The following is a 23,582-nucleotide window of genomic DNA, read 5'->3' as shown; positions in this document are numbered from 1 at the left end:
GAATGCCAGGCGAACTTAACAAGGAGAGTGCGAGTGAGAGGGCCTGCGAGGCGAGAAAGGGACAGAGCTAGGCGAGGACGAAGACGAAGACGGCGTCTTTTTGGCGCCAGAAAAATAACGACAATGCCTGACGAATGTGCGTGGAGTGCTGGAGTCTGCTCAAAAATCGGGTCGGCAAAAAGGGGAGGGGATCGAGTACAGTCAAGGTCAAAAATATAGGACTTAGGAAACAATGAAATCCAAGTTATAAGGTTTCCTGAAACTGAAAGTAAACCATTTTTTTTTTTAGAAATAAAGTACCTGACATTTTTCTGAATTCTTACCCACTGAAACTGCATAGAACAGAAACATAACTTTAATGAGATGGTGTTAATGTTTTTAATTCTGGTGCTGTTATTAAAAACCAAAATTCATAATTAATGATAGTTATCCTTGAAGCTTTTATCTTGACCGCTGCTGTATTTTCGACCGTGGGCTTTGTGTGGGACAGAGAACAATGCATTCAAGTTGTTAGCTGGACATGTGTTTGGCATTGGGGCTCACTGAGCAAAAAAAAAAAAAATCTGAAAAAAAAACAAGAAAAAGCCTCTCTCAAAAGCAGAGAAAGTGATCGAGCAGACGACAAACATAAAGAAGATGAAGAAGCAGCATCACTTCAGCATCAGCAACAACAGCACAAGCAACAGCAAAGACTAAAAGAAATGTCAAAAACAATGAGAACGGTCGAATGAATTTGACAAACATTTCCTAGATGTACGATGGCAGATCAAAGAAAAATCGCCGGCAAAAGCGGCAGCAGCAACAAAGTCAACGACAATCTCTCGCCATCCAGCTCACACACACACCGATCAAATTAGTCAAATTAGCTCTCTCTTTCACACAAAGCAAACAAAAATAAAGCAAACGAAAGCATCCTGTGATCTGGTATCCTAAGACTTTTTTTTTACTTTGTCTCATCTTTTTTTTGTATTTTAATTGGTTCCTTTTAATTCTTTACTATTTTTTTTTCCTTGACTAATTTTTCCTTTATAACTAATTTTTCTTTCATTACGACTTTCGTTTTATTATTTATTTACCAGTTTTTTTTTGTCTAATAGCGACAGTCTTCTTCGTTATTTTAACATTTAGTTTTCAATCGGTAATAATTTTTTTCTCAATTTTTTTTTCGTTACTTCCTTTGGTTAACCAATTTTTTTTTACCTATTTTGTTTACCTTTTTCGTCTTGTTTTTTGTCCTCGTGGCAAATTCACGCGTTTGAAGTAAACTTGGCTTGGCTTGGAGCATTAGTTTACACTTGATTAGAACGCTAATTGGCCAAAAAAAAAAACACACACTCAAGAGGAACATGATGGCAAAAAAAAAGGACGCTCACTGAGCTGGGAAATTTTCGCGGAAATGTGGCAGGCACTTAAGCTGGTCCCCTGATCCTTTTGATCTATGCGATATACCTGAACCCGATCTTATCTTTAAGTGATGGAGAGCGGTTTGATGGTATTTAAATTTTCCAGAATTAGAAGTATCGTTTTCAAAAGAGCAACGAATGTGAACATTTCATTCAGGTTGGCTTTAAACACTTATTGGAAATGGTTTTTTGACTATTTAAATTAAGTTTAAAAACACCACAGTCGTCAACATATTTTATACAATAAATCTACAGACTTAACATTTCCGAAAGTTTATGAAACTTTTTTACCTTAAAAGTTATAAATGTCGTAATTAGTTTTATTTACCTTGCTTAAAGTAAATGTCTAAGACTGCAAATGTTTAGATGTCATATTCAGGAGTTTTAGCTTAATGCAATCTTTCTGGTAGCCTCTTCTTTTTCCCCATTCCCCCAGATTCTCCGATTTTTGCTCCTATATATTGTGCTGCGCCGAAGTTTGCTGGGCTGAGACTGAGGCGATGCTTTATGAATTTTAAGTGGCAAAAATTGACGAGTTGCTTTGGTTTTATTTTTTCTTTATTATTATTACTGCTGGTATGCACATGTGTCTGTGTGTGCATATTTATTTAATATTTTCTGGTCTGAAAAATTATACAAATTGTATGGGGCATTTGGTGAGCTTTAACTGCTCTGCGTGTTCTGTTTGCCTGATTAAACTGCCAAACAAAAACAGAATCAGAATCAGAAACCAAAAAGAACACACATCAGCACAAAATACAGGCGACCAGCCGGTTACGTTTTTGGTAACACACACGAATTTATGTTGCCACTTGATTTTTATGAATAAAAATTCTTCTTATTTCGGCTTGGGCTTTCTGGGAAAATAAAAATCAAATTTATGTAGCACCTACACCGTGGTCTCCCCCACTCCAGTTTTTCCTGTCGAGGGTTTTCCACGAGGGAAATTAACACGAAGCCAAAAGGCAATTACGCACGCACATCTAGAAAGTGGATGGTGGGAGGTTGAGGGAGGGTCCACTGTGCCCACTCAGGATACAGTAGAGACTCGCAGGTTGATCTACGAATGTTGAAAAACTTGGGTAGACAAGAACCTTTAATTAATAAAATTTTAAAGCAAACATAAATCATTTTTGTACATTTTATATTCCACATTAGTTTAACAACATGCCTTAACGTTCACTTTAATGATTTGTGTCGAGAGTTCACTGTAGTGGCACTGAACTGTTGTGGTTGTTGCTTTAAGGTGTCAATGACGTGTGCTATCCGTTTGCATTCATGCCCAAGTCTTTTCACCAGAGCAGTGGTAAACAACTGCAATATAAACTAAATCAAAAAACAGAGCAACAAGATTTACCAAAAACTACACTGGATAATTGTCAAGAATTACACCAACAAATATACAACCTGCACGAATAACTGTATCAACATATCAAGACATTAAAGCTACAATTAAAAAATTAAAATTACAAAAAAATATCCGAGAACTTCAACAGACTAAGAAAATGCACCAACATATACAACAATTTTAACAATAAAGTCCACAACTACACCAACAATATTAACAGTAGTTAGGAAATCGTTTTTTAACAAATATAGCAAATTGTTAGGAATTATTACACCAAACAACCAAATAGAATATATAAAAAGAATACACCAACAATTACACCAACGAGGCTTTACGAAGCTGCGCTTTTTGCATGCTGCTCTCTACCTGGTTCTTCCTATCTCTCTGGCCTTTTCTCACCTCCTACCGTAATTTTGTGTGTGCAGTCAATTAACGGCAAACAAAAGTTTTGCAGTCTGTGCTGCGTTTTGCCAAACTCACACTCACTTTTCCACCCACTTCTTCTGGTGGGTGACGAAAAAAAAAGACATATACCTACATATAAATATTTTCAACGCCAGAGCAAAACTTTTTTGCTTTATGCTTTACATATGTATGCTGTTGTTTTGCTGTTATATTTTCTGATTGTTGTTTTACTTTTTGTTGTTTGTCTGCCTGCATCGCGTTAATTGAGTGTGAAGTTGGGCTTCTGTTGTTGTTGTTGATTTTAATTGTTAAGCAACAAAGGCGCGAAATATGTTTTAGCTGTTTTGGCTTTTAATTAAGCTACCAGCCCAAAAACAAAAAACACGGGCAAAAAACGTAAGAAAAAAAAGCGAGACAAAAAAAGAAATATAAGAAGCAGTAGATTGCGTGCAAGTGGCAGTAAAAAGTGTTGATTTCATTAAAAGCATTAAAAGCAATTGCAGCAACAAAGTCAAAGTCACACTCCCCGCCTCTTTCTGCCGTTTTGGCCGCTCTGGTTAATATAAAAATATATTTTTTCCCTTTTTTTTTGTGATCGTGTGTTGACTGCATTTAATTGTTGTTGTGCACATGCTTTTGACGGCGACGCCAGCGTCGCTGCTCGCGTTCGTTGTCACTTTGAGTTAACAACTCGATTACACGCTCTGCCTCTGTCGGCGTCGCTGCCGACGTCGCTGTCATCGCCGCCGGCCATGTGCAATTTTTTGAATTATTAATGAATCTCAGCAACGGCCGCAATAAAAGAGCAGAAAAGCCAGCAAGAACAAAGAAGTCAAAACTTACCAACTAAATAATACCCTATGACTTTCTTTCGGTGCAAAAGCGTGCTTTTTGCGTCTTAAATACAAAACTCGTAATAGCATTATGTTAAATCAATCCAATTAAAAGACCTTAAAATTGTACTTGATGTTTAAAGATAAATATAACGTTAAAAAATTCAACCACAAAAGTCACATAGATATTGTGCTTCCAAAGCATGCTTTGGTCGTCAAAAAAATAAGGTATGCCTATGCTAGATTTAAAAGCTCTGACTCAATTAGTTACCGAGATTCGGAAATCCCATCTCCAAATATAGGGTATGAAGAAGTGCAGCAGAGGAAGAGCATGGTAAAAGCAAAGTAGTATACAGCAGCCGGATCGTGTTAATAAAAAACAATTAATATTAAGTGTATGTTTAGTGCGGCTCTTGACGCTGTTGCTGTTATTGTTGTTGCTTGCTGCTGCACTCGTTGATTATTTGTACTATTAACGCGTTGTCAGAAGAACTCGTTATCTGCTGTCTCCCTCTCGTCGCGTGTAATTACTTTTAGTTGGTCATAATTTGTCAATAGCTATTTGTTGCGCTGCCAATTGCCAGGCATTCGTCAGCAGTCAACAACAATTGCAATCGGGCCCCAGCAACAACAACAGCGAAAACCAATGCAACGGAAGTGTAAGTGTGTAATCGTGTGTGGAGAGGAAGAAAGGAGAGAGAGAGAGAGAACGAGAAAGAAGGAAGAGTTGAGGGAAAACAGAAAGTGGAACAAGTTAGGTGACAGGCAGAAACAACTTGGCCAGATCCGTACTGTGATTGACAACCATCTATTGCGGTAATTCACATCGCCTAGGGGATTTATTTACTCGCTTCTCGTCAATCGTTGTTGTTGAAGTATAGATTCCATTGTAAGCGAGCATTAATCATATCACTTCTTAATAGTTTGGTGAACTTCTCTATTGGTTAAATTATTCATTATTGATATTAGCTGTTACTTTTTACTCGTTAGTTGGTAATATTTTAAAAATTTAACTAAATTAATTTAATTCAAAAATATAAAATGTAAATGTATCTTTACTCGCTACTTGTTAGTTTTAGAAAAACTCGTCTAGAAAGACTTGGTCACAGATTTATTGCATTAAATTGTTTTTTTTATTTATAACTTGACGGATTCTTAAGTTTAAGGCAAAGTAAATGATTTTTTTAAATCCGCACTCGTTATTTGCCTTCAAACTGCTTGGATAATTAGCATAATTGAGATAACTGGATGGTCGATTCGAACGTGCACAATAGAAGGTAATCCCCGTTTAGCAAAACCCCAGCCCCCTCCCCTATTTTCTCCTCCCTCTTCCGGTTCTCTTCGTTCTTTTTCTCGGTCCGCTGGTCAAATCCCTCTCGCTCAACCTGTTCCCGCCGTTCCCCTGCGCCGGCGCTTGAGCGATTTTTGCGAGCAAAATCGCACTCAAAAATGGAAGGAAAGACAAAGGGGCGGCGGAAGAGAAGGTCAGCTGCTGCCTGAAGGGATCCGATCGCAACCCTCGGGGAGGTTTGTTTTTGTCCTTCTTTGTTTGATCCGTCCTTATAGCGCCAGGTAAGCCACATCCTCTGTCCTCTGTCCTCCGTATTCCGTCTTCATCCTGATCTCTCGTCTTCTCCTCCTCGTTTAGCTTTGTTTGTTTTTCGGTCTCTTTCGGTCTCCTTTGGGTTCTCCCCTTCGCCTTTCCATGTTCTTCATATGGCCACTTGTCCAGTGTCGTTTGTATCTGCATTTTATTATCATTAAAGGCCGCTGGGCTTATTGGCTTCCTTGTCTTTCTTTTGCCCCCTTGACGACCCTGGTTTTTTCGGCCCTTTATCTATGGTAGTAGGGTTGCCCTTCTTTCGAGTATTCACTTAATAGTATATTGGTTTCTATAGAAGTTTTGTGTCTTAATCGAAATAGTCAGCAGGGGCTTCTCAAAAAAGCTTGAGATAATATTAATGTTTTCCACTTGACTGTTATTTGTAAATAAATTTGAAGGTTCAATTTTCCCCACTTGGGTGAACAATAATTGCAAAATCTTGTGTTGACAAAGTATGCTACAAGAAATTAGTTTCCTAACCTTATTTCATAGATTTGATTTGTTGCATGACAATGAGTTTTTTTTTTCCTATGCGACATTTAAAACTGGTTTAATATAATAGACATTAATTTTTTTGATTACAATATTTGCATAGCTTAGACTTAGTATTGATCAAATTTAATTATAATCTAATTTCGTGTTTATAGTTCAACACGTAATATGAATCGAATCGAAACTTTTACAGAATTCGTAGTTTTTTTCCTCCTTATCATTCAGCTGGATCAGCTGTTGATTTCGAGCTTTAGTTTCCCTTTTGGAAAGTTTTCCGGGGGAGTACCCTATCTGGCTATCTCTTAAAAACCTTCCCCCTCTCCCCCATAACACATCTTTTGGCTTCTCGATGAACGGAGGCACATTGGCAAAAGGTAAACAGACCACAAATTGGACAGTGGAACACATGTTTGGCGCGTTAAATGCTCGAGCGTGTTATTTATAACGTTTTTTATGCGCTCAACAGCTTTTCTGCAGCCGGGCCAGCAACCACTTGCTCTCTTCCTCTTCCTCACTCTCTTCAGTCCTTGGTCTACAGTCTTCAGTTGGCCTTCTTGGTCTTCAGAAGCATGATGGTGTTGTTGTTCTTGTTAAGACGCGTGTACCCAGTTTGCCCCTCGTGTTTTGGCCAGTTGCTGCCGTTGTTGTTTGGTCAACACCTTTTGTAGACTCTGGCTGCGGGCAAGACAGCAAAGAATCCCCCCTTCTTCTCGTCTTCGAGGAGAAGAAAAGGGGCCCTGAAGAAACTCTGGAGAAGAGGAGAAGAAATTGAAGAAAAAAAAAACGGCAGCAGTTGTAAGTTTCTGTTTGTTCTTCTTCTCGTACGCTCCTCGTATGACCGCAAAAATATGCGTATGGCCAATTCGTCCCTTTTTGGCCTTATGACATTCATCGGTCATCAGGGTCTCGAGTCCTTGAGCACAACTGACACACACATCAGTGGAAGAACACGCAATGTCCTCGGGAGCGCCACCAGCCACCAGCCATCAAAAAGCAAAAGAATTCCCATTCTGGATCAAGATCGGTATCTCACAAAAGGCACTTCAAGGCGTCTCAAAACTGGATGAAAGTCACGAGAGGTTAAAGAATTTTGTGAGAAGAAACGTTAGATCAAGATCGGCTTTTGGGGGAATAAATTATAAGATCATATTCTTGAGGAACTTTAAATAAACCAAAATCATCCACAAGCCTTCAGAATAAAAAGGAAACATCCTCAAAAGCTCCTTCAGCAAATATGGTTTTGTGGCAGAAGCAGCTGTCTTCCATGCAACTTGCTACCAAATCTCTTTAGAAAAAGAACAAGCTGCAAGCAGCAGGAGAATCTACAGAAGACCATGCTGAAACCAAAAAGAATCGAACAGATTCGAGGAGTAACCCAACAGAATTGAACAGGTGAACAGTAGATCTCTCTGGCGAGATTCTTCCCCCGGGGTTCTTCATATTTCAGCTTTTTTTTTTTTGGGTGCTTATCAGCTCTTCAGAGGAGCATTGGAAGGAGGTTTCTCCGAATCGTGTTGATTTGATTTATTTAAAACCAACAAAACAAAACGCGAACACAAGCAAACGAGAGGGTATGCGAATTTATCGCTGTTCGATCATAAATAAGAATTATATAAACATGCGTTTGGGACCTCAGTGCACACCACCCATGAATGGGGCCCTCTTTTTGAGTTTTTTCTTATATTTTTATTTTTTTGGTCTCTTCTGTGGGCTGAAACAAGTTGCAGTATGTTGCCTGTCTTCATCATGATGATCATAATGATGATGACGAGGAGGCTTGCAGTTCGCCGTGTGTGGGACACATTAGAATCCGGTCCTTGGGCTGTCCTGTCTCTCAACCGCCTGTCGGTTATGTTAACAACATTTAAACGCAGCTCGTTTAGAATCTGAATCTTCTCCATTGAGAAACTGGAACTGGGAACAGGGTACTGGATACCCGGAGCATTGTAGCCTGGAGCCCGGGAACCTGGAACCTCGTCTCTCGACTCTCGACCGTCGAATCTCGTACCTCGATTCTAGGCTCGTTACGTGCCCTCCGCCTTGTTGACTTTGAGGATTTATGAGTGTCTGACGTGTGTGATGACTGTTATTAGCTGCGTCCGCGTCCTCAAACCAAGACTACAACAATTCAAGCAACAACTTGCCAACAAAACTTTCAACACTGAGCGAAAGCAACCACTAAATTGAATTTATTCTTAAAGTTCTCCATTCTGATTTAGTTATTATAAAAATAAAATTTTTTTTATTGAGGAAAATAAAAAGAAAATGTTTTAAAATTTGTATATTCTAGGAATATTGGCTTTTCGGTGTCCTTTCCAAAACGGTATAGTCAAAGTATGACTATAATTTATAAAAAAAAAAAATTATGAAAAAGTATGGATAAAACTTGAAAATCAGAATATAAAACCGATATTTTGTTGCAGTGCAGCGAACAATCCCAGGCAACCTCCACATTTCCCAGTTTTCAGAGCTCTTTAAACGGATGTGCGGATGTGTGCATCGACATGGCCATCAGTGTGCCCGCTCCCCGAAAGCCCTCCTGAATCATCATCATCATCATCATCTTGGTCGTGATCGTGATCTCAGCCACTCAAGAAGGATCTTCGGCTTCAGCATTAAGCTGAACCAAAAAAAAAAAACAAAAAAAAAGGAATGCAAACAAACAAACAGAAACGCGTTAATGGCGCCTACCACCATAATTTAGACATTAAACGTGGGCGCTGGGGGCGTGGCAGCTATCGGGATTGTTTGTTTTAGCGATTACTCACTGTACATCATATGAAGTCGGGGGACGAGATGCACCTTGTGGCGATTCGACAGGGGCAAAGAAATAAATATTTTCTCTGAATAACATTCTGATTAAAAACTAGGAAACCTGGGAGTGTATCTTAAAGTATTTATAAATTATTATATTTAACTGTTTAAATTTAATAAATAACAGTTGTATTGCATATGTAAATCCCAAAATAAGCGCTATTGATTAACTGCCATTTTTTACTGTTGGTAAAATAGTTATTCAGAGAGTTATTTATAGCTTGAGTAATAAAATTAATTACTACTGCTATAAAAAACCGACTCGCAAGGCAAAAAATAATCATATGCAGCATCCCTACTTATTATTTATTTTTCTGCCACTTTAATGGCCTTCCACTGCGACAATTTGTATGGAAATGAGCTCAGTCAGCTTTTAATCCAATGGTCCTTGTGATTTCCCCGCCCCCAAGATCCAAAATCCATACCACAGCTCAAGTTGTAGAGCATCTTGAGCTCATCTTTCTTTATCTGCTCGCTTTGAGCTCACTTGAGCACTAAATGCGCATAAATTACTTACACTTTGGCGGGCAAACATTGACAGGGAAAAAATAAAGTGAGGCCATAGATGGGTGCCTCGCCCACTGAACCACCCACTGGACCGCCCACTGAACCACCCACGAAGCCACCCACTGAACCACCCAACTTGGCCAACGAGCTGCAAAACATTTGACGCACAATTTAATTAAAAACAAGACAAACTCTCGCCTGCCCCCATGACAAAATGTATTTAAAACTTGGCCATAAATAATTTAGCACCTAACTTTGGGGTCGTCTGTCTATCTATGAGATACTTTCCTCCATTTTCCCGTAAATGTCATTGCTTCCACCACTTGGGGAATATTGCATCTTGGCCAAAACCAACTTGAGTCTCGGCCCAGGAACCCAATTGAGGTTGAACCAATTAGTGGCGGGTCGTCGGGGATCTTTGCCCTTAAGAGAACCCAAGCAAAGTGGGTATGCAGATATAGTTTGCCATTAAAAATGCAGCACAATTTTTAGCCCGATTTGAGAATGGGTTATGGATTTGAATTCTTGTGTTTACCGTTGGGTTTCTCCAAGATTCCGCTTGAAGGGATTGATAAAAATATCTAAGTGTTAATATTATTCTAAATGTTATTCAACTACGAGAATAACATTTCTGCCACTAAAACTTATATAAATAATCAACCAAATCAGCGTTATATATAAAATCAATCGACTTTTTGATGTTGCCATGTAGTTATTATATTACTTTATAATCTAAATCAATTATTTTCGTCATATAATTCATGTAAACGTTTTTTACTGAAATGCAAATCATATTCATCATATTTTATTCAATCGCTTTGCCTGCGTTGCATGTGCGACAAATGAAAATGAAATAAAAATTGCCGCTAAATTGCTATGCCAATTGTTGTTGCTGCTGCCTTTGATTATTGTGCGAAAAGTCACACAACTGACGAAGCCGCCGGCTTGCATATTAAGCAGGCAAGAAGCCAGAGGAAACTGAAAATTATTAATAAATGAATGCAAATAAGCAGGGTCACATAAAACACACACATATACCGACAAATCAAAAGCAAAATTAAAAAAAGGGTAAAGAACATATCTTGCATGCAAATGAGTTGGAGAGCAAAAGAGATGGGGCGATGGGCGGACCGAGCGGCAAAAAAAACTGACCGGCAATCCAGAAAAAAATATAAAAAAATAAAGCAAGCCAAGCAAAATTAACAAACCAAAAGCACACACACGAAAAATTATAAAAAAAAAAACAAAGCGAAAAATAAAAATAAATGCGGGGGCGTCGCGCCATCTCTTTTGCACCAGCGCAAGGCACACATCAGGGGAGAATGGGACAGCAACGGCCCAAAAGCAGAGCAGGTGAAAAAAGAGGGAGAGGGGCATATGGCTGGGGGAAAGAGAGGGGTGGCTGCAAAAGAAAAGAGAGGGGCTGCATTTGCAAGGTTAGAACTCGCAAATAAAATAAAATAAAAAAGTTGGTGTGTGAGTGTGTGGGTATTTTGTTTGTCTGTGTCAATTGACCGAAAATGATGGCGACCAAAAAAAAAATAATGTTTCCGCAAAAATGGCGAAAATTCACGTGTGAGTGTGTGTGTGTGACAGCAGCCGCAATTATGAGCAATTATGACAACAAAAAAAAAACATAAATAAAAAACAAAGAAACAATACACAGGCAGGCAAACAAAAGCGGTGACAATAAAAAATGAAAAAAAAACCAAAGCAAAGGGGTGGACCTTGTTTATATATACTGACATACAGACATATAATTATCAATATTGGCGATGTCCGCTCAAAATACAAATTAACAGCACACTTTAAAAAGACAGTAAATAAGTAATAAAATAAATGCTAATTATAAGTTAAGCAATAACTTTTTTGTCTATAAAAACGAAGGCTAGAAAACTTGCTATGCTTTAATAAACAAAACTAACTAAATTATTAATATTTAATTTGAATACGCCTTACACAAATCAGTAATTTTGAATTAATTTCCTTTTAATATTTTTAATTGTAATAAATATAATAAATCCCTGTACGCCAAGCAAGATAAAAAAATGAAGTTCTTTTTAACCCAAACCCGACTTTTAAAGTGTTATTTTTGCTGCACTTGTCAAAACGCCAATTGTTAGTTGTTTTTTATGTTTTATGTGCCCCATCCGCAAACAACATAAATCAACACCCAAAGTCGCAGAGTCGCTGGAATCCGAGTTTTCAAAGCTTGACCCCGCGACCCCTGAACCCTTGTCTCTTCGCTTATCTGCGTGACAACTGCATTTCAATTCATAACAATTAAGTTGAACAACAGGCGAGGAAACTGTGAACAGCGAAAATCTGGGGGGAAATCAAGAATGAAGGGGCGGCGACTGCGACAATTCTAATCGACCACAAGGTTAACGGGTTCAGCCATGTTTTTTTCGATTTCCCCCAAAAAAATATTTACACATATATTGGGTGTATCTGGGAGGGTGATATTTAAGGGGACATCTTATCAGTCTAGAAAAGTAGCCGCGATGACAGCGTCACAAATCTAATCGCTAGACTTGATAAGGATGCGAGTTTTATAATATTTGGTTGCTATACCCTTTTTTAGGGTACTATAGCTTGGAAGTTTATCAAATGTAAATTTGGCAATTGAAAAACATTTTAATAATGGTAACTCTTAACCTTAAAACAACGTTTTTTTTGTGGGAAGTACTTTTTGAAAGATGTATTTTTAGTTTTTTTTTATGGCTATAAAATTATTTATGTAATGTAGTTTCAATTATTTAAAAATATAGCAGTTTAAAAATTTGTTTTCAAAATAAATGTAATAAAATCCTTTGACCAAAACAAGTTTTCAATGAGCACCAATTGCTCTCAATTTTAAGATCATTACATAGTTTTGCCCTTTTAAGGGCATCTCAAATTCGTTTAGTTTTGGTTCCACATTACCATTAGCATCGCTCGTTTCACGCTCTCCCAAAATGAAGCGATCAAATTGTAATTACACCCGATTTCCCACATTTGATTTATTCATTGCGTCAGATTTATGCTGCCCAGGGTCGGGCGCTCATCGATAAGATAGGTTTCTTTAGGCATCTTGAGCTATATACCCGTATATGTATGTATATACATATGTTGTAGAATTTATCCCCGCAAATACGATAAGTCGACTGATCGGAGCCCGTGATCCTGTTTCGGCGATTTCGGGGCCTCCGTTCTTAATGACATGGCCATCCATTTCGGGCCAAAACGAGACGACGGGAGTGGGCGTTTCCACTAACTGACAGGCTAAAACAAACGGGCAGCGTGTTTACGAGGACTTGGGGCCGTGGTTATGCCTTCATAAATTGTTTTATTATTATATAGACCTGATATATGGCCGGCCAGCCACTTGGTCAGTCAGTCTCCTTCGCCTGTCAGTTTATTGGTTTAACTAATTTGCCCCGATCCTTCGTGTGGGTAATTAACGTTTATGATGCAGCTGCCTTTTGGTCCGTCTTGTTTCTGTCTCCCTGTTTCTGGCCACAGTTTTGCCGATGATGGGCTCACAAATTTGTCAAATATCCAAACGATGTACATCTGTAAAATAAAAAAAAAAAAAAAAATACGAAAAAAAAAACGTTCCCTTTTTCTCATGCAATTTGCATGCATTGTCATTCAATAAAATTCAAATTAAATGCAATGCAAAAAGTGACCAAATAAATAAATCAACCGGACGAAAAAGACAGATGTTCTCTAGGCAAATGATGTAAGATGATGTAGAGAATATGCACCCTTTTTTTTTTTTGTTGGGGTTCGGAGTTATCGGAAATCCATTGGCAATGTGTTGACAAAGATTACGGAAAAAAACGACAGCAATTTTGTTGTCACAAAGCCAAACTGTCAACGGATCCCCACAGCCAGCCCCTATATCTTGAGGGTTTCCCCGCACTACGACCAATTTTCGGTTCCCTTTGGGCCAACTGCAGGTGCTACTTTAATCCCCGCGCCTTGTTGACAAAAGGAGAACAACAAAAAAAAAAAGGAGAAAAATACCCACGAATGCGTTTTGCAAGCCAACCTCTGTACACTGGTAAAAATACGTATAAAGACCAGGTTTTTCATACTCAATTAAAATATTTATCGCTTTGATTTTCATTTATTGCGATGTAATTTTATTTTAATTCTTTTGAATCTTTTTGGAATTCATTTCTATTTCTAAAATGATTTGTTTATGAATGCATTAATAGGCTTTTCACATTAATTCAAATATTTTTTTATTATAATTTTGTATATTGAATTTAAATATGAAATAAAATATGTTGAATTCATATATTAATTTTAACTGCTCAATTTTTCATCAGTGTTGGTTATTTTTTGTGTTTATTTTTTTTTATCTGGCGGCGTCTGGCGGTTCCTCCTTCTGTTTGTCCCCCTCCATCATCATTGACATTTGCAGCCTCTTTTCTCTGGGTTTTTTTTTTTTTTTTTGGTTTTGGGTTTTGGGCTGCTGTTTGATTGACTATCAGATAATGCATTGACGCTTCTAAGGCAGGTCGGCCCCTCACCTTTCACCTCTCAGCACTCACCTGTCCTCTCGAAATCGGCACAGGTGCGTTAATAGACGCCGTTTAGTCCTTGGCAGGAGGGTATGTCTCGAGACACACAGGATACACAGATGTCACCTGCGGATCCGCTGATGGGATCGATTAATCGATTACATGGCCACCGCAAGCAGCCAAGATTTAGATAAGTGCCGACGAAGGATCGATTTTGTAAAATGAAATACCTAACAAATTCACCATGAATGACTTGCAACTGGGTGGTTTCCACTTATTAACAATGTATTCATTGTTTTTTATAATTTCATTTTTTTTTACTTATTTATATTTTATATTTTATAATTTCCGTTTCTTTTTATTTATTTGTTCTGCATTAACAAGATTGATTGTTTTTTTTTTCTCACTTAACAGCGGAATAAATTATTTATGAAAAAAGCTTTATTTGAGTGTTAATAAACACATTAGTATGTATGTTTTTTGTGTACATTTTTATGTTTTTTTTTAATGTATACATACACTCAGCCATTAGTTTGTTTTATTTTCTACAATGTGATTATCAATGAATACACATCGTCAAAGCGAATATATTTAAGTTTTGTTTTCATAGACTTTCAGACTATGATAAATGTTATACTTCAATTGGATCTTTTCTATTCTATTTATATAAGTATTTTTTTTAATTCCTTAAGGCTTAAATGTTTGGGTGACCCTATTTTGTTTCCCCATTTTTTTTATTATTTCCCCTACTTCTCCTTTATTAAGGTCTTTACACTGTTTATTTTTTTGTGCGCCGAGCCCAACCCAATTACAACTCAATCGTTGAGCATTTTATTTTCGGCCGGGCTAATTGATTAGCCATTAACCCCTATGTGGGCCTGACGGGGCTAAGGACAACTGAGCGACACCTTAACACACTCAAAAATAACAAGAAGAAAAAAAATACAGAAAACGCACTGAGCCTTAATTAAGCTTAATTATGGGCTCATGGACTCCTTTGCCTTGGTTCGTCGTTTTCCTCGTTTTGCCAACTGCCTTCAACACTTTTGGCCGGGGGAAATTGAATTAGCCGTGCTGCTGGTGGCTATGGATCTGGATGTGAACGTGGACGTGGACGTGGATGTGGATGTGGCTCTCCTCGCCCTTCAAAATGTGTGTGGCAAAAACAAACAGCGAACGCTGGGTGCGCTCTGGTCAAAAGGTGCAAGTTTTACACGTAACGATTTGCACGAACCTGAATCTCGGGGTATCGGTCTCGGTCTTGGTCTTTTTGGCCACAAGTCTGTGGAACCAGCACAAACGAGAGCAAATCGTTTTGTTGTCGAGCAAGAGCCAGGAAAATAAGAAGAAAAAAGGAAAAAATCGAAGGAAAAAAAAAAAGAAAGAAAAAAGCGCAGAGAAATACGGCGTGTGGGCCCAGGAAACTGGCTCCAAAGTCGGCCTCGCTTGGGGCCATGTCTCTGGTCTCTGGCCATAACAAGCTGCCAACAACTGGCGCCAAGTGCTCAATAATGTTAACGAGCTATTCAGTTAAGACAACACACACACACACACACACACACACATACACTAAAACTCTTTTCTCGCCAAAAACAAAAGCCCGGGCAGCGAGAAAAGAAAACAAAAAAAAAGTAAAGGAGTCCAAACCAAAAGCAAGGCAAGGCAAGGCAGACAGACGTGCCTTCTTCGTTCCTGGCAAATAAAAAATAATTTGCAGTCAAAAAAGGCAGGCAGACCCTCCCCCCATCCCCCCATCCCCCCACACACTCTTATGAAAAGGGGGTGCTCCTCCAAATAGAAACATCCTCGGGTTCGGGGTTCCTCCAGTCCCGTCCAGTCAGTCAGACATCAGTCAGCTTGTTAGCCCTCCTCCTCCACGCTGCATATATCCCCCCAAAGTATCCCCCAATGTTTGTTGGTTTTTATCAAAATGCAGTCGCAGCTGATGATGATCTGTGAACATGAACAAGACGTTCGTTAAATTTGATTCATGAGGCGCTCTCGCTCCGAGAGTCCCAACCTCAACCTGAATCTGTAGCCTCAGATAGACACTGTGAAAAAGATTTGGCATTGGGAACTCACACAGTTTTTGGGTCTACAATTAACCATATATAATCTTCACAGATCTTACGATCAGACAGCTTTTTGTAAATCTTCGTAAAATCGATTCTATCATATCATTTATTCAAGTCTAAAGTTTTTAAAATCATAATTATCAATCATAGGTTTCATTATAATTATCAAATTACTTTACTAAAAGAAAATCGCTAATAAGCCTTACCTAGGTTTTTTTTAAGATAGCCGAAAAAGCAGTTGGGAATTATATGGTTATACTGTAAACAGCTGTATATTCTGGCCTGGCATAATATAAATGTACCTATACGTTTAAAGAATTTTGTAAGCTACCCAAAAAACTATTTGGGAATTATAAGGATTATAGCTATACATACTAGTTTTAAAGAATGGTGAATAAATTTAATTTAAAACTAGCTACTTTTTTCTCAGTGTGTCCATGGTGAACCTGAACCCGAACAGCGATTGAGTGATTGCTACTTAAAGTTATAATTTTCATATTTATGCCCGTGTGTGTGCAGGGCGAGATCTCCTCTGGCCAAAGTGGACGTCTCTGCCTCTGCGTCCATCTCCGGGCTCCTTTTTGGGTGTATGTGGATGTGGATGGCTGGGCTGGGTTGTTCGGATGTTCGGATGTAGCGATGTTGGGCTCCGGTTCCGAGGGACAACGACATCGCAGCGGAGCGCAGCGCAGCGCAGCATCGGAGGAATCGCCTGTGTGTGTTCCCCCTTTTGGCCGGGCCATGTAATTTTCGAGTTTGCACATTGCCACCAACATGGCTAATCAACCTGGCCAACTCTGGCTCTGGCTCTGGCTCTGGCTATGCCTTTGCCTCTCTTTTTAGGCCAATTTGAATCCGAGTCGGAGTTCGGGGAGTCGAGCCGAAACAATTTGTGGCTTGGCGCCACTTGATAGCCCGACTGGTCTGGTCTGGGGTTTGGTTTGGTTTGGTTTTGTTTGCTCTTGGCCAACTCGTCGTAGTCCGAATCTGATAATGATGATGATGATGATTGTGCGACTGCGAGTGCGACTGCGACTGCGGCTGTGGTTTAGCTGGCATTCGCATGGCAGCAGCGATGATCTTCGACGGATCTCAGCCCCGAAGGTGGGCCCCTGAGAACCAGAACGTGGTCGTCTTAGGCCTCGCTGATTAATGTTTTATTTGATTAGCCCGGGAAAATGACCATACACCCCTCTATCCCAACCGTAGCACTCCCATATCTAATCCCTCATTTCGCTCATCTCTTCCCTCGTTTCAGACAAATGTTTCCGCAAATGAAATTTCGTGTTTCGGGACTGGATGCCAAGGCTAAATACATCTTGCTACTGGACATCGTGGCGGCGGACGATTATCGTTATAAATTTCATAATAGGTGAGTTTAAAAAGAAAACACAAAAAAAAAGAGGGTTCAATCCTTATTTATACAACCGTAATTACAGTCGCTGGATGGTGGCTGGGAAAGCGGACCCCGAGATGCCAAAACGCATGTATATCCATCCAGATTCGCCCACAACGGGTGAGCAATGGATGCAGAAAGTTGTTTCATTTCACAAATTAAAATTGACCAACAATATTAGTGATAAACATGGATTTGTAAGTACTGTACGTCTTCTTTGTTTACCGCATTAGTTATTTAAGCACCACACCCTCAAAAAAAAAAAAAAACAAACAAAACTCAACGATACCAAGGCGTTTTAATAGGGCTTAAACAAATTCTCCGGAATCATAATAGTTAGCTTTGTTCGGAATATATAAATTTGAATGATTTTTCTTGGTTAATGTTTAAAGTGAATGAGTAGGAAAAATGGCGCCCAACGCAAGGACATATCGTAGGGTTGTAATCAGTGTAAATTTTTAATTTCATTTTTAGTTGTGTGTTAGTATTTGTAAATTGCTCAATGATGAGAGTTCCGGTTTAAAATAAAGTAATTAACTTATTTGCCAATGAAGCTTGAAAGCAAAAAGAAAAGAAACACCACGATTCAACATCAAAGCGAACTTTATCTAGGCCCCATATCAAAGAGCCTGCGCCTAACACTCTGCACTTCAAATACCATCTCCGCCAGTAACCCCATCTTCTGCCTCTTTTTTTTTCGCTCTCGCTTATCAATGCGAATTTGCATGGCATCCGACGGCTGCTCTTCATTCGCTTTTCTCGGTTTTGCACTTTGAAGTGTATATGGTACTCCTTATTCGGGCTTATCTAAAACTTCTCACACGCATGAAGCGGATGGGATAAGCTTGGGGATCGGGGATCGGGGATTCAGGGAATCGCGGGTATCGGTGATTCTGGATGTATAAGAAGGGGCGCCAGGCAAATTGTCGGTGGACTTTTCATTTGAAGGCCGCTAAAGTGCGCGCGCGCGCTTCTTTTTCTTTTGACTTTGTAGTTGTGCCGACGCCGATCGCGTAAATTTCATCAACTGCTGGGCAAATTTTCATTTTTATTGATCGAACGGTGGGCCCGGGCCCACCCGTTGTGACTATATAAACTCGCCTTTTCTCCCTCTTTCACCAGCCGATCACTACGATGATCATTATGATCTTGGGCGGGCGCCATGTGGTTCTGCAGTTTTGTGTCATGTCTCCGCCCCTCCTTTTTGTGTTTTTTTTGTATTTTCCTTTTTTTGTTGTTTTTTTGTGTTTTATATCTCGGCTCGTTTTGCATGCCGAGTCATAAATCGCACAGCGAACAAGCGGCGGATAAGGGCTCCTCCTCCTCCAGATATGTATATGCCTCCTCCTCCGATCCCCGGACAATTGGACAATCCTCCGTGTCCCGTGTGCGTGGGCCTCCGCCTAAGTAGCCTGTGTTGGCCATTAATTTAGCTTAGTTCAAACGCCAAAATGCCGACGCTGCGTGTGGTGTGGCCAGCGATTCTGGATCGGATCGGATCGGATCGGATCGGATCGGCTCGAGATCGGTGTTCCAATCAGTGGCTATTTATTTAATCGAGGGGTTCTTTAAAATATATTTCAATGAAACATATTAGCATTTGGTTTATTAAGTTTTGCATAATAAAATCGATATGGTAAATTTATTATTAATAACGTTTGCGACTATACCATTGTGTGTGTTTTTGTATTTAATTGCTTTTAAGATATACTTTTACATTGTTTTTTCCTTAACATAGTCTGCCCTCAAGGTTATTTTTCTTAATAAACTATACTTTTAAATTCAATAAAATATATTCGAGAGCTTTAAATATTAACATTGGAGTGATTCAATTTAATGAAGTTTTGCATGAAGATCTCGAAGACATATATTTTATTTACCCAGAAGTTTTTAATATCTACATCCATTTTAAGAAGTATACTTTTTATTATATAATAGTAGAGGTAATTTATGTTTGGTTTTTAACTTAGTAAACGATTACTTCAACTCAAGGCCTACTGGCATTCAGCCACAAGAGCAGTTTTCTTTTTCTTGGAATGGATAAGACACAACTACCCCATCCAGTGAATAAATCAATATGTAATTTACTCAAATATAGGAGATTATGCTGTTTAACTTTGATAGTTTCTGGACACAACCAACAATAACAATAGCAATAGCAACATCCACCCTTGAGTGTCGCCAGCTGTTGGCGCTCTCAAAAGCGTTATAATCATATAATCATATATGGGATATACCGGGGACCCGAGCGTTATTAAAGTCTATAATTTAACACTTTTTGCGGTCGGTCGGTGGGGTCAGTGGGGTCAGTGGGCGTTGGGTTTTACGGGTTTCATGGGTGATTTTCTGTTTCTACTTCTCGCTGGCTGCGTGTCAAAACAAAAACAACTACGGAAAGTCGTCGTTGCAGGCCTTCAAACCCGCAATTCCGTAATTGTGGCGCACCTTTGTTCTACCATCTTTATATATATATATATATATATATATATATATATATATATATATATATATATATATATATATATATATATATATATATATATATATATATATATATATATATATATATATATATATATATATATATATATTTATAAATATATGTATGTGTATTTATATATAAATTGGGGAAAGAAGGGGAGAGCTCCAAAGCGTTGCGGAAACGGAAACGGCTTTTCATACATTGAAATGCACTTAGCGGGCGGCAAAAAACGCGCGCGTTTTAAAACGCCCTTTGCACTCGCTATTTGATATTGCATATTTTGCATTTGTGTGTGTGTTTCAGATGAGAGTGTGTGCGCGTTAGTCGGCCATGTTGCCGCAAAGAGCCACCCTAATAAGGCATAATGAACCGCTTAAAGGGGGAAGAAAAGGGGGTGGTTCGCAGGGTAGAGGGTGGGTTGCAGGCGGCAGGAAGGTGTCGCCTAATGCGTTTAATTGTTGCAGCTCAAGTTGGGACACTCTCTACTCCAATTAGCAATCCCAAATCTTTTTATATGTGGTAAAAAAATTCCTACAAAGGGACATACCAAATTATATGGACTATAGACAAGAAAATGAAAGGGTTTGCAAAATAAAATATGACAATTTTAAAAATGTATGACAAAACATTTATTTTACATTGTTTTTTGGAATAAGGCATGAGTCCAAATTCCTTTTCTTGGAATATATTTTTAAAAAAGATATATCTAAATAAAAAAAAGCATCTTGGCTGACCGAAGAAAATATTAACAATTTTTAAGCCATTATTAAATGAAAAAAAAAAAAAAAACACAAATAAGGAAGTTAAAATATGTACAAGACTTTTACTTTCATTTTATAATAACCAAATGTAAGCCTTAAAAAACATTTGTACGAATTTAAAATACGAATTTGGTTTTAAGCAAAGATTTTATTATTTTAAATAGCATTAATAATAAATAACAAAAAATAAGCAGAAAACTAAAATAATATATATATATATTATAAAACATTTTAGAGCAGAATTATTGTCAGTGTGCTAAGCTTTAGCCAGTCAAAGGAGGAAAAGATGCGAAGTCGGAAGGTGGGGCACATGTATGTCTGCTGCCATTAGTTTCCCCGATAGTTCAAAGCATAGTTGGCCATCTTCTGTGCTCATTCAACCATATCCAAGTGGTCTCGAGCATCATCCCAGCCAACAGATTCCCAATCCCAATCCTCAGCAGACGAAGCGAAAAATACAAATACAAAAAAAAAAAAAAAAGGAAAGGAAAGAAAAAAATTGTGTCCGAGGAGTGGAACTGAACTGAACTGAACTGAACGGGTTGACAAAACTAAACTCAAGTGGAGTTCCATTTCCGGACAGGAACACGGACGCAAATCAAATTAATTGAGGCGCAAAGCACACACACTCTCACACACGAGTCCTTTAGTCCTTTGGATAAAATAAGCCATATAGACCATATACCTACGCGGCTCAACCTCAATCTCGGGCAGCGTTCTCTGGTGGTTTTCTTGAAACAATTCGCTTAGAAAATCAAAGGCGGCCGGCAGCAACTGCACGTGTGTGTGTGTGTGTGTGGTGTGTGTGGTGTGTGTGTGTATTCGGGGATATGGGACATGGGTTTTGGGATATGGGATATGGGATATGGCCAATTTGTCTGCTATAGACGCGCTCTTTAAAGGCCATCCCGGTCCATCAGGTAGTTAGGTGTTGCCCACTATACAATTTGAAAGACTCTTTTGAAGTTGACAGCCTCGCATTCAGATCCTTGGCTCGTGGTCTCTGAACGAGGAAGACATTGAAGGAGTGGGGGCTCTGAATTGAAGTGGATTCGAGTGGATGGAATGCGAGAGCGAGTGCGAGTGCGAGTGCTCATTGTGTCACCAATTAGCCCTGGACAAAGGTCCTGGCTGCCTTGACAACCACCTTGATCGCTTAACTGCGAATCGATTAAGCTATTCCTATTCCAAGTCTTGAGAGCATTTTCTGATTATTAAGTGTAATAAAGAACATAAAGAAGTGTATATTAAATGTTAGCCAAATAGTCATGTACTTGATAGGAGAAGCAAAAGTATTTCAAGCTATTTGAAGGTCCTCAAGTATACCAAAGAATGTGTACTATAACGGGAAGACCAAGGTTAAGCATATTTTTATGTAATTTGTAAAATATTTTTTAAGCTGATGAGGAAAAAAGAACTTATAATAGCTATAAAATTGCATTGCTTTCTTTAATAAATAAGTCCTAAAGAAATAGCTTACTATAAATAGATATACAACGTATTTGTATGTAGTTTATTAGTTTTTTCTTTGTTCGTAAAGAATATTTTGTTACAAAGTCTAGTAGTCAATTCGTTTGGCATCGATTTTTGATCGGTAGGCTACTCTCTTTCGCCTGCTTACCCTCGACATGAATGGCGAGCAGTTGGGATCTGGTGGTGCAACCCCTGGAAGGGCAACCCTTGAAATACTAAGCCATAAATTGAGGATGCTTTCTACCTACTGTTGATGATTATGATGATGATGTTGCTGCTGTTGCAACCACAAATAACCGTCCCCCGTGCGCCTTTTGTACTCATATATGTATATACATATATTTTCATATGTATAAATGCCTGATTTCTTATCTAATGCCTAATGCCACCGCTATCTGGCAGACATATCATATCATGCGGTGCCCAAGAGTCCCGAGTCCCGAGTTCCGAATTCCGGACGGAGAGCAAAAGGGTATCAATGGCTGGTTATCATTGCCGATCAGTGCTAGATTAGGCCTGCTGTTCTTCTCCGTTTGGCCAAGTGAAAGGAGCAATATCATTTTTTCGCAACAGCTGGCTATTTCGTCTGACGTCTGCGTACCCCTCTCTTTTTGTTTTTTTTTTATATTTTTCTCCAGAGAAACTAGTCTGGGCCATCCATCAATCATTCAACTGATGGAAGCCACACGCAATTTGCCGGAGGGCGTAACTCGGTTTGGAGCATGGTAAATGGGATTGGGATTGGGAATCAAACCAGGTGAAACCGAGGGGTATGACGTAGATTAAGTTGGCGCTTGTGATTGGAAAATCATTTTTATGGAGCTTTGGTTAGATTTTATAGCTTCTTTTTAAGTGAATCTTTCATAATTCACATTTTTCCAGTTGAGGAAGTGCTTTATTTTCAATTTACTACAAGTGGCTTTTTTGCAGCACAAAAAAATTCAATGAATTTTAATCTCTAGAGTAGCTTAAAAATGGTGAAAAAATGTGAAATGCTGAACTCCTCTTTCTGTGCATCGTTTCATTAAATCGAACGAAAATGTCCCTGTAAAATCCCATAGCTCTTGAAAACGTTTGCTTTTTTCAGGCCCTTTCCACTTAAAGTGCTGACTTTAAGGCCCTTCAATTGGAATGAAAAATACAAAAAAAAAAACAAAACTTACCCCGGCAAACTCTTCAAAGGCAAATTTCGTTTCTCCCTTGCGCGACTCTTCATTTGAATATTAAAAAATTCCAAAACACAAAATGGAATTTTTATTTGTGATATTTTGTCGCACCTCAGCGACAACGTACTTGCCACCTCGTTTTCAACATTCAACATTTTGGCATTATGGAAGTGCCACCCCAAAAAACCAAAAAAAAAAAAAAAACTGAATGTGGACGGATCTCGGGTTTAATTTAACATAAAAGCGCGTTCGCCATTAGGCGCTCAACCAACCCCTCTCGAAACTAAAATAAATAAAAAAAAATATATAT

The 23,582-nt window shown here is 38.7% G+C and overlaps 1 protein-coding gene across 1 annotated transcript in view; it reads left to right on the top strand.

Annotated features, from left to right (window-relative positions):
* LOC128260643 (optomotor-blind protein) overlaps positions 1-23,582 on the top strand; it is a 67,086-nt gene that overhangs the window by 9,934 nt on the left and 33,570 nt on the right. Inside the window, 2 exon segments of the mRNA XM_052993791.1 lie at positions 17,253-17,366; positions 17,434-17,596. Coding sequence (XP_052849751.1) covers positions 17,253-17,366; positions 17,434-17,596 — 277 coding nt within the window.

Source organism: Drosophila gunungcola, assembly GCF_025200985.1.
Source record: "Drosophila gunungcola strain Sukarami chromosome X unlocalized genomic scaffold, Dgunungcola_SK_2 000034F, whole genome shotgun sequence".
Classification (NCBI taxonomy): Eukaryota; Metazoa; Arthropoda; class Insecta; order Diptera; family Drosophilidae; genus Drosophila; species Drosophila gunungcola.
The sequence above is the reverse complement of the archived record's forward strand: the minus strand, read 5'-3'. Positions and strand labels throughout refer to the sequence as shown.